Here is a 15,748-nt window from a genome sequence, read left to right as displayed (position 1 = left end):
TTCAGAGTTGGGGAGCATCCCCCCTCCTGGCCAGTCATGTCTTTCTCTGCACCAGGCATGGTGCAGTGCCAGGACTCCCACAGAGCAGGAGGCATGCTCCACCCCGACGGTGTGGTATTCAGTGCCAAGTCTGACCATCTCAGCTCAGAGGAAGGTCTGAGCGCTGCCTCTATCAATAGGAACTTTAACCTGGCCTCCCAGTCCTTTGGCATGAGTCTGGAAAGAGACCTTTGTTGATCCTCTATCACAAGTGGTTTATGGCAGGTAACACAGCCACAACTGGTGCATTGCAATATTCTCAGCTCACACTCACTCTAGCATGGCTCAGCCCTACCTCAAAGCATTTCAAGCAATGTGTTTCACAATCACTTTTTTGTTTAAAGATTGGAAGTCTGTGGCAGCTGGGTCTGAACTCTTGCTGCCTAGAACCCACACCAACTCCAATTGTACCTGTAAATATTTTTCAAACTGGATTCCACTGAGAACAAGGTGATGATTTCACCCTGTACCACATTACTGCCAGCAGCACTGACCAGGCTATGAAAAGCTTTTGCAATAGGACCAGACTCACAAAGCAATCCATCATCCTGTTCTTGATTTTGAGAGAGCAGCAGCTATGGGTTCCACACAGGTGGAGGTTAGTATAATGAAGTTTAGAGAGATCTCTTGCCTCAAGTTTCATGGTCTCCTTCCTTTAGAACTACACCACTAAAGTTTGTTGAAGCTTTTTACACATTCACATTAAGGCTTTTCCTTCATAATACCCGTTTGCGGTTGTTTCACACCCGACCTGGATGTTTAAAGTCATGCAACATCTCACTACATCCTACACCTTCCATTTTGCTGTTTCTTATAGCTGAGCACAAGGAACTATCGCCTTGTTTACAAAGCCATGAAGCTTCTGTGAAATCAAGAAACATTTGAACAGTGATACACATTTATAACCTGTGGTTGTTTTTTATTCAGCATGTTTCAAAGTTATTACATTCATACACACTGCAGTGCCAGCCATAAGATTGACCTGGACAATTTGCTCCCTTGGAATTTTCTACAACAGCACTTTAAGAGAAGTTTACCAGTCCCTGACAGATGTGTCCACCTTTTACCCATGCCCATTTTTGTGTAAGTGGACAACAATGCTGTCTGACCAATCCCTGGATAAGCTTTAACTGCTGGTAATATCCTTGCTTGTGGGGGTTTAAGCTTACGAACTGATTCTAGAAAAACAGGGATGCTTTTTGTTCACCTACTTGTGTAGCTCATCACCATAGCAGACTATTACTCCAAATTCACCCCAGCAAGGAAAAAAAATCCAAACAACCTCTTGTACCTTAGGCCAAGGGATAAAATTTTGCAAACTAACAATTTTCATCAATTTCACCTGTGCAGCTCTAGTCTGCAATAGGATTGCATAGGTGTGCACATAATTTGCTTATCTACTGGAATTTAATAGTTCTACTAATTATGCATGAACAAAGTTTGTTGTACTTCTACATACCTGTGTTTAACACATTCAAGTTTGTGTAGATTAATGTCCCTGTAGTTTACATGAAGATAAATACATACATCTCGTTTGTATTAGATCTTTATAGAATATCACTTTCTAATTCTGCAGCTACCACACTTTCCATGGGGTAGCACAAAAACCCAGAAACATGGTTTTCCATCCATTCCCTGCCCCCCAAAAATACCCCAGCAAGCAAACTTTCTAGGTAGACACTGATAAGAGGCTCACACAATAATAATATCCCTACTAAGCTGACCACTCCTATGCTGGACAATGGTGCTTCGGGTAATAAAGATGAGAACTCAAATGTTCATGTACAAGTGTAAATCAAGAATTTCACATTTCAACCACAGATCAAGATGTCTTTCTCTGCTTATGTCTGCTCAATTACATGTTAATACTGTTCATAGCATAATGTATTTACGTATATTAAACACCCATGGCTAGCATTGGGGCATCCCCAGGTTTCTGGTATAAACTGAAGTTGCCTTTATTGAAGCCCTGGCCCCAAAAAAAGCTACACACCGCAACTAAAACAATGAGGGTTTTTTAATGTAGGGGATTCTTCCAGATACAGGGGGGGAAAAAAAAATGGGTAAAATTGAGAGGGCAATACAAAGTTTTACACAAATGGAACGAGCTTTACACAGTCTGCAGCACGAAGTCTGACATACAAAATAAAAAAGTATAAGTCACATGGTCTGGGAATTTGTACAGTCTTAATAGGGTCTGTCACGGCGGTCTTGTCTGTGGTCGCCCCTGTGGAGAGAGAGGAAGGGTTAGGACAGGTGTGGGACAGAATAAGGGAAGTATTTTAAGCTTCACCCACAAGCAGCTGAGTGACCCTTATAAACATAAACAAGTCAATAACTGTTTTAGATGTTGCAGCATTATCCACATTTTACAAGAGGGGAAGTGACTTGCACAATTAATCTATGATAAGAAGGGACCATTATGAACCTCTAGTCTTGACCATCCAGTACAACACAGGCCAGAATCTCACCCAGCGATGCCAGCCTCCAGCCCATGGTGTGGCAGAACTACAGCAGATATTCGAGAAGAGCACCAGGCTTGATTTAAAGACTCAAGTGACAGAGAATCATCACAACCACCCTTGTAAATTATGCCAATGGTTACTTTCGCAATTTAAACAAAAAATAACCCCGTGTCTGAATTTGTCTGCCTTCAGTTGCCAGCCCACTGAATTGTGTGCCTGTAGACTGATCAAGCCACCCCCTAACCTTCTCTGGGATCTACTGACGAGGCAGAGATTATCACCAGAGGGCAGGTTTTTCCAGACCTTGAGTCACACTTGCAGCTTTTACAGAACCAGGAGCAAACCCCAGGACAGAGATTATAGCATCATGCCCTTTCTGTGCCAGTCTGCTTTACCTGTTATCCATCTTTCCTGGCCCAAATCCACTGCCCCGATCTCCACCTCGGCCTCCTCGGAAGCCACCCCGATCGCCGCCTCTGCCTCCTCGGAAACCGCCACGGTCATAACCCCCTCTGCCTCCACGGCGCTCTTCCCCAAATCCTCCTCCTCCTGTGGAGGGAAAAACAAGCACAGGGAGTGAAATTGGTGCCAAGAATACCTCCAAGGCAATAGCATTCGGAGCATACACAATCTCACCCACCCATGAGGCCTGCCCCCTACTGGTGGGCAGGAGAAACAGAATGGTGTAAATTACCCATGTGTGGTCCTCCAGGCCCATCCGGCTTTGGTGCCTTGCACTGGTTGCACTCGTTACGCCACGAGAAATTCATGTTCTCACAGGCTCTGGAAGATGCAATGTGAGGAGAGGCATTAGTATCAGGTAAACCCAAGAGTTAATGTTTGGTTCCCCTGCTTGCCAGAGCCTCTACTTACGGGTTAGGGCACTTCCAGTCCCCTGCACGTTGCTGGCCACCGCCTCCACTGGGGAAGCCACCTCGGTTACCTCCACTGGAGCCACTGTTGCCACTGCCTCCTCCACCTCCACCACCAAATCCAGCACGACCCATGGGCCCTGCATTAAGGAGGGAGGTAGCAAAGGGGTCAGCCTCTCTGGAAGGGACATGGTTGTCTGCATCCACAACCCCCAGAGCACTGATCCTTCGTGCAGGCCACTCCCCAGCTCAACCACAACAGCACCTGAGAGTTGGATTCAGCATTCATCTCTCTCGTTAGCAGCTTCTGCTTAACTTCCTACAACCAGATCACGACTTATTTCACTCGCAGCCACACCCCCTAACTCTGCTTACCCACTGGCCAGCCAACTCTGGGCAGCAAGGGATCCCACAATGCACTGTCCCATGTGTTGTGTTACATCTGGTCACTCATGCGGAGGCAGATTTTCCCAGCATGCACTGACACAGATAAGATTATGCCACAAATGAAGAGTGGATACAAAAATTATGGCTGACCCACAGGTGTATTGTGTACCTATAACCCATAGGTAAGCACATGTGATAGGGAGGTACTTAACAGGGATGACCTTTGACTGATCAAATATTTAAAGTCTCTATGGCTGGGCCTTAGCTCATTCTCTGTTAATGGCTTCTAGACTTGGTTGTGTCCAGATCCTGAAAAACAGGCCACTCTCCTGATATGGTGGAGCTCCCATCCCCATCAGGAGCAAAACATGTTTCTAAGTACCTCCACGGCCTCTGCCACCCCGTCCATTTCCACCGCCACGGTTGAAGTCTGCCCTCCGGGTAGCAAAGGAGACTTTGATGGCATTGCCGGAAAATTCCTTTCCTGATTGGAAGAAAGAAACCAGACATGTCAATTTCACCTTACACAGAGCTTTATGATTGGTGTTGTGATGGCCCAAAAGGAATATTCCCACCCCACTTTAACCCACAGCTGGTTGATTTTTTTTTTTTTTTTAAATAATTCCTATCCTGGGATAGAAATTTGGAGATTTGATTTTGTCCCACATTGGGATGAAAACTTAGGATCAATTTTTTTTTTAAATTGGGAAGTTCTGATTAAAATAACCTGTTTCCATAACTGACCATTTTAAAATCAAGATTGGATGTTTTTCTACATGCTCCAGGAATTATTTTGGGGGGAAGCTCTCTGGCCTGGTGTCACACAGGATATCAGACTATCCCAGTGGTCCCTCTTCTGGCATTAGAATTGATGGAGATGCATCTCCAATGCACAATTCCACATCTGTGTTTTGTTAGTCTGAGATGCAGTGCTTTCAGGGAGATGTAGTCTAGCCCAAGAAGGAGCTCATGAGGCACCTGAACTACAATTCACATGACTGAGATTGTCATATTGATGCAGATGGATGTCCTGCCAACTAAAAATGGCTTTTTCCCTAATGGAAAACAAAATTCCAGCAGAACTGATATTCCCACAGAAAAAAACAACCCTCATTTCTAGGCACCTTGTTTTCCACTGAAAGAACACTGGCAGGATTCCTGACCAGCAGCACTTTAACCCCCTGGTCTATGAATCAAAGCAGGGTACTACAGCTAAGGGTTGTCCACACATGGAGCTATTCCGAAACAGCTACAGCGTTTAAAATTCACTTCCCACTTTTAATTTGAATTAACTTCCAAATGTAGACGAGCCTTAAGACATGGCATGAAGAATGAATCCTACTCATGCTGATGTCAACCGAAACCCGGCCCTTGACTCGAATGACTGCAGCATCAGGTGCTGAAGTAGCCAAGTATTATGCAAGATGCAAGTATCATCCCCATTTCACAAAGAGAAAAATCTAAGATTCAGAAGGGAAGAGACTGAACAGATCACTACTAAAATTAGAACTCCTCCTCCCCTGTTCTAACCCAGTAGAGTAGATCCCACTCCCATCCCTGAACCAGGGACAGAACCCAAGAGTCCTGGCTCCCAGCTCCACCTTTATGCTGCTTCTTCAGGAGCTCCTTGGCCCAGCTGGATGGAAGCAACTTACCATCAAACCAATCGATGGCTGCCTTGGCAGATGGGGGATCATCAAAAGACACAGTGGCTTCCCCCTTTAGCTTCCCGGTCTCACGGTCTGTGTACAGGTTAATCATGGGCTGCCCAGTTTTCTTGTTTGTCTGAAACACAAACAAGGGGTACATCTCATGAGTTTAGCTTCTAGAGATTAACCTATGGCTGAAGGCTACCCTGTACACCTCCCTTGTTGAGTGTACTGAAAAATGGAAGGAAATAGTCTATTGCTTTAGACTAGGGACTATTTGAGAAATCAGCATATAAAGGATCTCCGAAAACCATCAACAATAAGTCATGAGTAAGGCTAAAATTGTGTCATGGTTATTTTTAGTAAAAAAAGTCACGGACAGGTCACAGGCAATAAACAATTCCCAAAGCGAAAACAGGACACCTCCACCCGCTGGTCCTAGGCATCCCCATCCCTCCGTGTGAGGCTGTCGCCCGTCGCTATAACCCTGAAGAGGGCCCCCTCAGGAGGCTGTCGCCTGTTGCTGGACCTTGTAGGGAGCGACATGAGGAGGCTGTCGCCTTTTCGCTGGAACCCTCCCAGGGCCCTGCTGGCTGCCAGCTCCAGTCCCACGGATTCCTGACTTCCACGACATAAACATAGCCTTAGTCATGAGGATTGGCAAGATGGTCACAGCAGGGACTACCTTTGTATCAGTCAGATCCACACTGGTGCTGCACCACAGTCTAAACATAAGGTACCAGTAATATCTGTATATTGCTTACTGAGCACCTTTCACCCAGATCATTCAAAGCTTTTTAACAAACTAAGCCTGGCTCATTAGAAGCGTATATCCCAGTTCTATGACGACAAAACAGGGAGTCCAATGCGGGAGTGCTGAGCTCCCATCTCATCTACTCTATCCCACAATACTCCCCCTTCCCTGAACCAGAAACACAGGACTCCTGACTCTCCTATTCTTAGCTAGTAGACCAAACTCCCTCCACAGTACGAGTGCTTGGATTGTACGTTAAGGGCAGGGGGTACAGGATGACAAAAGTGCCATTTCGCCATGCTGCTCTTGCAAACTCAGACTATTTAGTTCCCTGTGCTGGTACCTTAATGATTCCTATTTGCTTGAAGTAGTCAGCGACCGACTCGATGGTGACATTTTCACCGAGTCCCTGGACGAAAATGGTGTTGTTGTCAGAGTTATCCTGTTCAGAAGCTGCAAAGTAAGCGAGTGTCACTCAATTTCATACCCAAGGATCAAGAAAAAAAAGTTACCCCACTGTAGATGCTACAGCAATGGCTGTGTAACAGCGTCACAAGACCACACCTTAGTAGGTACACAGGCTACACAAGAATTTCATGCAAACTTTCACCGTTTAAGCTGCTCTAAATTAGCTTTTCTTTTTGTGAAATGGGTATGATGCTTATGTCTTAGATCAACTTCAGATCATCTCCTTAACACAAAACACTCCCACAACGTAAGAGATAATTGATGCTGTGAACCCACACTTTGGGAACAGTCACGTACCAGGATCATGGCGTGGTCCTTGGTCCCGGGGCCCTTTTGCACATGAAAATAAGGAGAGATCTAGTTAGTCGGTGGAAACACAGACTCATCTTCCACACATACTAAACATAAAGACAGCAGGCCAGTGTTGGTACATGTGCTCTGATGTTGAGCCTACGTTTACTTTACTTTAGCCAAAGGCAAAAATACTGCGAAGTCAGAGAACTTAAGGTACTTTGAAGACAGTGCTGCAAAACCAGTGACAACTCCTTTTTCAGATGTCATACTCTACACAGAAAACGTCTCTTTCCAACTCTACGTGGAGGGTCAACTACAAAAGCCCTCATAACACACGTTTAATTCTGCTTAGTATCACCTTCCGAGGTCTGTTTAAATTGAGACATTTGCATATACAATTTAAGGAGCTGCTACCCAAAGAAATCTTTGTCCACATGTTTATATACACCTTTGTCATTCACATCTTTCAGTAACATCAGGTTGTAGCATCATACCACTTGCTACCCTGGTTAGCATCACAGTATATAACCACAGTTAACAGCTTTAAAATTTATGCAGCGATATAGTGGCTTTAGCCCATGCCACACATTTAAAGTGAACTAACCTTGCATAAATATCTTTGTTTCACTTAAACCATTATTTACCTATACAAACCATTTATGTTAGTATTTTTGCTATATTTAGACGTTTCACCCATTATACCTTTAATCACACCCAGATCAGATCAATAATTATCTTAATGAACCTAAAAGCATATGCCCAACACTGGTCTCTTAAAACTAAATTGACCTGGTCAAGAGATCATTCATGCCAAACCCTTTTCAGCAAACCCATGGGAACTCTCCTGGAAGTGTTTAGATATATTTTGTTTGGTATGTTTGAGTGCAAAAATACCTTTTTTCTTCTTAAGATATAAGTTTAAATATAAACCATCTTTCTTAAGGTATAAGCTTACAAAACCATGTATTGTAGTCAAAGGGAAGTTTACACAAGACCAAAAATTCATTCCAGTTTTTGGGGACTTCCCCCATTTTCGTGACCAGTAACCATAAAAAGGTACGTAAACTCTTTGGATCATTATCCTCAGGATTGCATGCAATTCCATTACCATGTTTTAACCCCCAAAATCACCAGCACTTAAAGCTTCTTGTGTGTTTTGTTTTTTAAAAAGGAACCACACACAGACCAGACACTTCTAGGAAGTAGCACTTTTGTTTTCTTTCTCCAAAGCACACTTTTGTGTGTGTGTCTTGTTGCAAAACATTCAACCAAGATGTATTGGCACCAAGAACTTTGGTCAAAGTAGAAGCCCAGTGGACGTAGAAATAAGTGACACCATATGTATCTCAAGAACTCATTTGGTATAGAGGGCTGCAGAGGGTGCTCCCATAGGTTATATCTGATAAATGGTGGCTTTTCCTAACGCATAAAGGTTCTGCATATGAAAGACAAGTCTCTGGAAAATATATATACTTTTTTTGGTTCAAGTTTTGAACTCTTTGGACTTACCACCAAACTTATTGAAGCCACCACGCTCACCACCGCTGAGGAGATAAGTTAGAAGATAATGAAGCTTTTTCCATGTCTAAAAGGTTCACTAAAACTACCAGATCTTAAAATCCTGACCAACACTTGTTTTTTCCAGTTCTTCTTGAAAGCCTAAAGAATGGTTCTTTCAACCTTGTTCTGTCCCTCAGCATATTTAGGCTTTTTATTTATTTCAATACACCCTTTTTGTCTTGTAAAAGTGGAATGGACAAATCTAACACGAGTGCAACTTTGGCTTCCAACCTTCTCCTATTACTTCAGCCGTCGTGATGTACACTCGAGACAACGCTGACTCCTCGATGCAGTCCTAGCGTGGGTACGAATCCATGAACCGTATGTTACAACTTATTTGTACAGTGTATTCCCCCCACCCCGGTGTTGATACCACCTAAACATAGATACGTAGGATATTTGCTTTGAAAGCATATAAAAAAGCCAACCCAAGTTCCCTAGCATAGCATAATAAACTGATTGACCACTAAGCCTGGACCTAACATAAGCTCTCTCCCTTCCTCACCCTTAGCTAACATGTGGAAGGTGGAGAATTGATAAAGTTCATTGACTTTCATACCTGTAGCACATAAAACGCAGAATTTGTTAACAGATAACATGTAGTGTTAACAGCAGATAACAAGTAACATCAACAATACTTTGATTTCCCCCCCCCAATCTAATACTCACCTTTCTAAAAAACGTGATTTAAACTCCCAAACAACAGAGTTCACAATCAATATTATTTAGCATCTGTTTCTCAACCTATCATTTCTTTTTAATAGACCACTGAGCAACCCTCTGCTGAGGGAGGATTGTTACACCAGGGCAGTTTAAGACACTGCTTTTCTGTGTGTATAGTGAGATAAACCAAAAGCAAGTTGTATATAAATGTGATCACAGCTGCTGAAGCTGCTAATTGGGTGCCCAAATACATCCTTTAACCCATGGAATATCTCCAGTGCGTGGATTGACCACAGAGTTAACCAAGTTTGCTACACAGGTTGTAAGCAACCAGGTTGGAAAGATGACACAACTTCTCCTCTGACTGAGGAGACTTACATCCCTTGTTTCTTACCAACATGACCCAGGTGCTTTCGTGAACAGATTATTGCACCAGATAAATTGCAAATAAACCCTTGATGTAGAGAGATTTATACGCTCTTTGAATAGCGATATTTATAAACCTTCAGTATATACCTAGACAGGGTAACATGAAAGTTCAGCAAGCGCTTGGTATTCACATTGTGCATTCGATATGTGAAGACACGTTTGATGTCAGACACACAACTCTGATAGTAACCACCAGTGGGGTAATTTTACCCCCATGCATAAATTGTCTACTGTAGATCTGAACCTACGTTGGTTCTTAAGGTAGACAGTAGTGGGAGTCTGCCCCACACATACAAGAAAAGCTTTTATTGCCATTCAATCTCTACCCCCCATAAAACATTGCAACTCCCTTACCACACGCAGTATGAGGATATGGCATTCCACCCATACATACAGGAAGAGCTTCTACATAATGCAACACCCTCCCCAACATGTTAATTTCAGACAGTGCTAGAGACAGTAAAATTTAAACCCACTCCCTCTCCCACCACAAGCGTCTCGACACCTACCCCATGCCTCCACGACCGCCACGGCTGCCTCTTCCGCCACGATCAAAGCCACCCCGGCCATATCCTCCTCTGCCCCTGCCACCACGGTCTTGTTGGCCACCTCCGTAGCTGCTCTGATCCTGGCTACCGTAGCCGCCACCGCCACTGCCACCACTACCGCTCATGGATGACTGGTCCTGGCCGTAGCCGCTGGCTGGAGAGGAGAACATCATGTGCTCAAAGTTACAAAAAAAGAGGACAAACTTAGTGGTCAGAGCAGGGGCACTCCTGGGTTTATCTGCAGCTCTGGAAGGGAAGTGGGGTCTAGTGGGTCAGAGCAGCATTGGGAGTTCATATTCCTGGGTTGTATTTCCAGAGCTGCCACCAACTTGCTGCATAACCTTGCAACAGTCTCTCAACAGCCAAGCCTGCAGGCTGGGGAGGACAGGAAATAAACTCATGGGGTTAAAATTAAGATGTCTGCATGAATGGACCTTAAAAAGAGGGTAACATATCAGCTTTAAGACGTGTAATTCTCCTTTGAGAACTGTAGTGACTACAGTTCACCATCAGGTTGCACGAAGTTGGATTCCCCTTACACCAAGTTTCCCCGGCTTTCAACCCTGACACATGGAGTACAGTTAAGATCAACTCACATCCACTGCTGCCCCCGCCGCCGCCTCCGCTGCTGCTACTGCTGCTGTACTGGCTCTGCTGCCCGTAGCTTTGTGGAGGGTTGTAAGAAGGCTGCTGTCCATAGGAGCTCTGTGGCTGGCTGCTATAGCTGGATTGCTGGCCATAGCCTCCACTTGGGGGCTGGCCATAGCTTGTGCTTTGGGAGCTGCTTCCATAACTACGGATTAAAAAAGATCATTGCCCTTTAAAGACACATCAAGTCTCTTTGCAATCCACCAGGTATTTGGCTTGTAGGATACCTTGACCACTGAGGTAGCATGGTCTAACGGACAGAGCACCTGACTGATTCTTGGGTTCTATCCCCAGCTCTGGGAGGGGGAGCTGGGACTCCTGGGTTCTACACACAGCTCTGCCACTGACTGTGACCCTGGGCAAGTCCCCTCCCCCACAATCCCTAAAATGAGATTCAAACTTCACAGTAGGTGTTGTGATGCTAAATGTAGAAGTGTCTGCAAAGTGCTTTGAGATCCAGACACAGGATGCTAGAAAGAGAAGGGACACATGTAGGGAGAGCTATGGGAAGATTAGGACTCTTTAGCTGTACCTTCCAGTTGTCGAGCTGGCTGCCGGTGGCTGGGAGTAGCTAGGATAGGATGAGGGTTGCCCATAAGAGGTCTGAGAGGTCTGGCTGCTGCCATATCCAGTTGTTCCGTAAGCTGGGGGTGTTGACTGAGTGCTGTAGCCAGCTAGTAAAAAAGCAAAATGAAGAGCTCCTTTAAACATGGTGCGGCTGGGTCCCTTCTACATCTGAGCTGCACTGAAACAACTGAGAGGCACCAGCATATCACTTCACGTCTCCACAGCTCCTTTGGGAAGGCAGTGTTACTAAGAAATAAGTATTATCACCCTAAACCTCTACATATGGGGAATCCCTCTATCAGCCCTGAAATGCAGATACCTCTGGGGATGCGATACAGCAGATGGTTAAGAGATGCACAATTCACAGCTTAGGGGAGGAAGCCACGCAGTGCAGCAAATTTTAGGCAATTTCTAACCCATACATACACCAGATGACGCAGAGACTCACTGTCTCACCCATGTAGGATGGAAGGTGATACGGATGAGCCAGATTTTGTATTATGCAGCAGGGGTGAAAAGTGTTAAAGGCACTACTATGATCTATTCAGAAAGCTGGCAACAGAGTAACGGTAGCCTTGATATCCAGGACCAAAGAGTATACATATCCTTGAGGCACATACCAGAGAATGGTTATACTGCGTTTATGATAGTTGCTGGGATAGGGACTGAACCAGCAATACAGCTGCATTAACAAATGGGTTCTTTGATGGGATTGGCTATCTGGAGAGCAGACTGAAGGGCAAATACTTGGCTCTATGTCACAGAAGAAATAATGCTTAGCACTGATAAAGTGATGGGACATGCTGGCAGTGAAAACCTGCTTCACTTTAGCCTGAATTGAGAAAATCTCCCACAGTGCACCTGGATCCAGAGACTCTGGCACTTACAGCTTTGATTCTGGCCGTAGGAAGAACTGTAACTGTTTTGTCCATATGTTGAGGTGTCTGCAGACTGGCCATAACCACTGTAGCTCTGTTGGCTGTAGGGCTGGCTGGTTTGCTGAGAATATCCCTGTCCCGGTGGTGCTGGGTAGGCCCCATAGCTGAGGGAGAATGATCAGAGAAATCCGTCAGTTTAGATATTCCGGATAGGAGGCAGCGACTCCACAGTTAAGGCTGCAACAGTTAGAGTTTTTCAAAGGTTCCATACACCTAGGCAGACGCATCTGGAAATTGCCATGACATCATGGCACCATATTTGTTGCAATTTGGGAGCAACCACAGCATGTTAGGAGCCATGAATGCCAGGAGCAGCCACAAATCAACAGATTTGAACAGCAGGGACTGATCGGGTTTGTCAATTGATCTACAGGGCAGTAAGTAGAGAAGAGCTTTTTGCCCTGTTCAAATAGTAACTGATTAATCCTCAAAACCCAAAATGAGACAAGTTAGAGCCTAAGACATGTGACTGAGCTGGACATTCCTAAGGATAATAAAAATATCCAGAGTTTAAGAGTACCCAGGAGTGCTGCAAGGGACATAAAAGTTTCCAGTCCTGCCAACTAGCAGTCAGTCACGAACCTTTGCAATATTGTACTAGGTAGAGTCTCCACCCCAAAAAGCTCACAAATCAAGGGGGTTAATTCTAGGAGGCGGCTCCCTTTATAGTCAGGTTATTGCTTAACTCTCTGAGGTAGTGGGCGACTTTTCTCTAAACCAGCTAGTGTTGGCCACTGCTGGAAAACAGGAGCTGGGGTAGATAGGTGTGCTGATCCATCCAGGCCACAGGGAGTGAGAATGAAAACCAGGCTAGATGGGCCCATAGGTCTAAATCCAGGGCAGCAGGGAAGGGTTGGGCTATGCAGGCCCACGGCTCTGATCCAGGGCAGGATACTGGGCTAGATAGTCCCACTGATCTAAGACACCAATGGAAGTGGGACGAAGGGAAAAGATTCCCAGGATGAATCCTCCCAATGTGCCAGTGATGAGCCAGCACTGCCCTCCTTTTGCAGAGCCGACTGACAGCTGGGCAGGAGTATCTAACACTCTCGCCCTTCGCACCAGATACCAACACAAATCTATACCACGCCACTTCAGTAACAGAGAAGAGGGGACATTTACCTCTGGGTGGCCGGCTGGCTGTAATCTGCAAGAGACAGAAGAGGAAAAGGAACAAATTAGACCCCGAACCAATGCCCAGCTCCTGAGAGGGGACACTAGATATGGAGAGGGGGTTGCTACAGCCATCAGTCCCAGGCCCGTGTGTGTGCGCGCGGGGCAGTGGCATGGCTCCCCAGGGGCAATTCACGCTGATACGGGTAGCGCAGCCGTGGGGACTGGGGGACATACCCTGAGCCCATGGCCACTGGGGGAGGGGTAGTTCCCCTAGAGGAGCGCTAAGGCGGCATTAACCCCATGGGGGGGGCACGACGGGTCCGGGGGGGCTATTTGGTGCGCCACACACGGCGCTGGGCGGCCCCTTTAAAGGCAAAGGGGGGGAGCGACGGTTGGTTGGGCGGTTAGGGGCCAATGAGCCCGCGCCGCGCGCCAAACGCGATCAGGAGGGGCGGAGCGAGACGCACAATACCCGGATGGAAGACTGCGGCAAAAAAACGGAACAGCACGCATGCGCCAACTCGCGCACGCGTACCCAGGGCGGCATCCCACCCCCCCGTCCCTGTGGCGCATGCGCACCTTCCGCTTTCCTAGCGGCGCGCAGACGCCTCTTCGCCAGACCGAGCATGCGTTACTCTGCGCAACGCCCTTCCTTTTCCCCCCCACCCCGCGCTCCCTGACCAGCCACCCGGCGCGCGCGCGCGCGCCCTCCCTCCTCTGGCGCGCAGGCGCAGTTGGCTCACGCGCGCCGGAGGGAAGCGGTTTCCTCCCCCCCACCACAAAATGGCGGCCAAGGGCCTTAGTGGCGCAGTTTAAAAAAAGGGGCCGACCCCCAAAGCGTAGAGGACGGGCCAGCTACAAAATGGCAGCCACGAGGGGCACAGCAGGGGACCCACTGCTGCCCCCACCCCTTTCCCACAATGCACTGGGCCCCCTCCGGGAGTACGGCGATGCCCCCCAGGACTCCTCAGCCAAGGGGCGGGGGGGGGGTCACGCCCTGATGGCGGGAGCGCCCCTCGCCCTCCGCAGCCCAGACCCACGTGCAGCGGATGCACCGCCCCGGGGGGGGGATGAGACTCGCCCCGCCCGGGGGCTGTTACCATGGGGCAATTTACCCCCATTTCCGGGGGGGGCAGCACGGCACCCTCAGCCCCGCCCCCACAGGGGGTTTGATCCCGCCCCGAGCCCCCAATGCACCCGGGGGGGGGGTGGGCGGGCGCGCGCCGCCCTGGCAGCGCTTCTCCCCCAGCCCAGCGGGCTCTGTGACCGCCTCACCGTTGGACGCCATCGCTGCTGCTGCCCCGAGTCCCCTCCACGCGCTGCTGCTGCCGCTGGACTGAGCGTCCCGCCCCCACCCGGGCGCTACATATACTCTCCCCTCCCCCACCCCCTGCCGCCGGCCTGTACCAACTCACCGGCAGCAGGGGAGGATTGAGCGTGCCCAGTGCTGCTGCTGCTGCTGCTGCGGGAGCCCACCGAGGCCCCCCGCCGCCGGGCGCGTTGGTCTCCATGGGGCGGGGGCGGGCGGCTTTGCTCTGTGCACAAAAAGCCCCTGTTCGCCCCCCCCGGGCAGGGGAATGGTACCGGCCACCCGGGGGCGGAGGAATGAGGTCATGGGGCAGGGTGGAAGGAACCAAAGTGGCTGAGGATGGGGGGGGGAGCGGTTTTCGGTGTTTTCTGTGTGGGCTTTTTTTTTGGGGGGGGGTGTCTCTTTTTGTGTGTCTGGATGCGTGTGAGGGGGAGGTTTGTGAGGTTTGTGTGCAGGGTCTGTGCTTAGGGCAGTGTGTGCATGTGGGGTCTGTGTGTGAGAGAGACAGAGCTCTTTGTGCGGGGGGATCATTGTGGGTCTGTGTGTAGATGTGTGTGTGTGTGTGTGTGAGTGAGAGAGAGAGATATGTTTGTGGGTCTGTGTGTGAGAGAGAGATGTTTGTGGGTCTGTGTCCAGAGTGTGTGTGTGAGAGAGAGAGAGAGATTTGTGGGTCTGTGTCCAGAGTGTGTGTGTGTGTGAGAGAGAGAGATTTGTGGGTCTGTGTCCAGGGGTGTGTGTGTGTGTGAGAGAGAGAGATTTGTGGGTCTGTGTCCAGGGGTGTGTGTGTGTGTGTGAGAGAGAGAGGTTTGTGTGTGTGTGTGTGTGAGAGAGAGATGTTTGTAGGTCTGTGTGCAGGCAACACTTTTCTAGCTTGTTATACCAATAAGAGCTCATTGAATCGGTTGAAGAAGGTGGATTTGTCCAGTTGTTTTGCTTTTAGGGCAGTGTGGAGTAGTGGCTAAAGCACTGGACCAATACTCAGGACTCCTGGGTTCTAGACCACTGGCCTGCTGCGTTATCTTGGGCAAGTCACTTCCCCGTG

General features: G+C 47.8%; 1 protein-coding gene across 1 annotated transcript; it reads right to left on the bottom strand.

Annotated features, from left to right (window-relative positions):
• Positions 1–933: 933 nt before the first annotated feature.
• On the bottom strand, positions 934–14,749 carry FUS (FUS RNA binding protein). Its single transcript, XM_034768225.1, has 15 exons — positions 14,673–14,749; positions 13,404–13,428; positions 12,231–12,385; positions 11,309–11,450; positions 10,725–10,921; positions 10,090–10,282; positions 8,438–8,472; positions 6,932–6,964; positions 6,510–6,619; positions 5,419–5,548; positions 4,146–4,247; positions 3,378–3,516; positions 3,199–3,287; positions 2,900–3,053; positions 934–2,266 (listed from the first exon to the last, which is right to left on the bottom strand). The coding sequence occupies exons 1-15, from the start codon at positions 14,683–14,685 to the stop codon at positions 2,227–2,229; spliced, it is 1,557 nt and encodes a 518-aa protein (XP_034624116.1). The 5' UTR covers positions 14,686–14,749; the 3' UTR covers positions 934–2,226.
• Between the last annotated feature and the right edge of the window lie 999 nt (positions 14,750–15,748).

Source organism: Trachemys scripta, chromosome 4, assembly GCF_013100865.1.
Source record: "Trachemys scripta elegans isolate TJP31775 chromosome 4, CAS_Tse_1.0, whole genome shotgun sequence".
In the NCBI taxonomy this organism is placed as follows: Eukaryota; Metazoa; Chordata; order Testudines; family Emydidae; genus Trachemys; species Trachemys scripta.
This window is presented reverse-complemented; position numbering and strand designations above follow the sequence as displayed.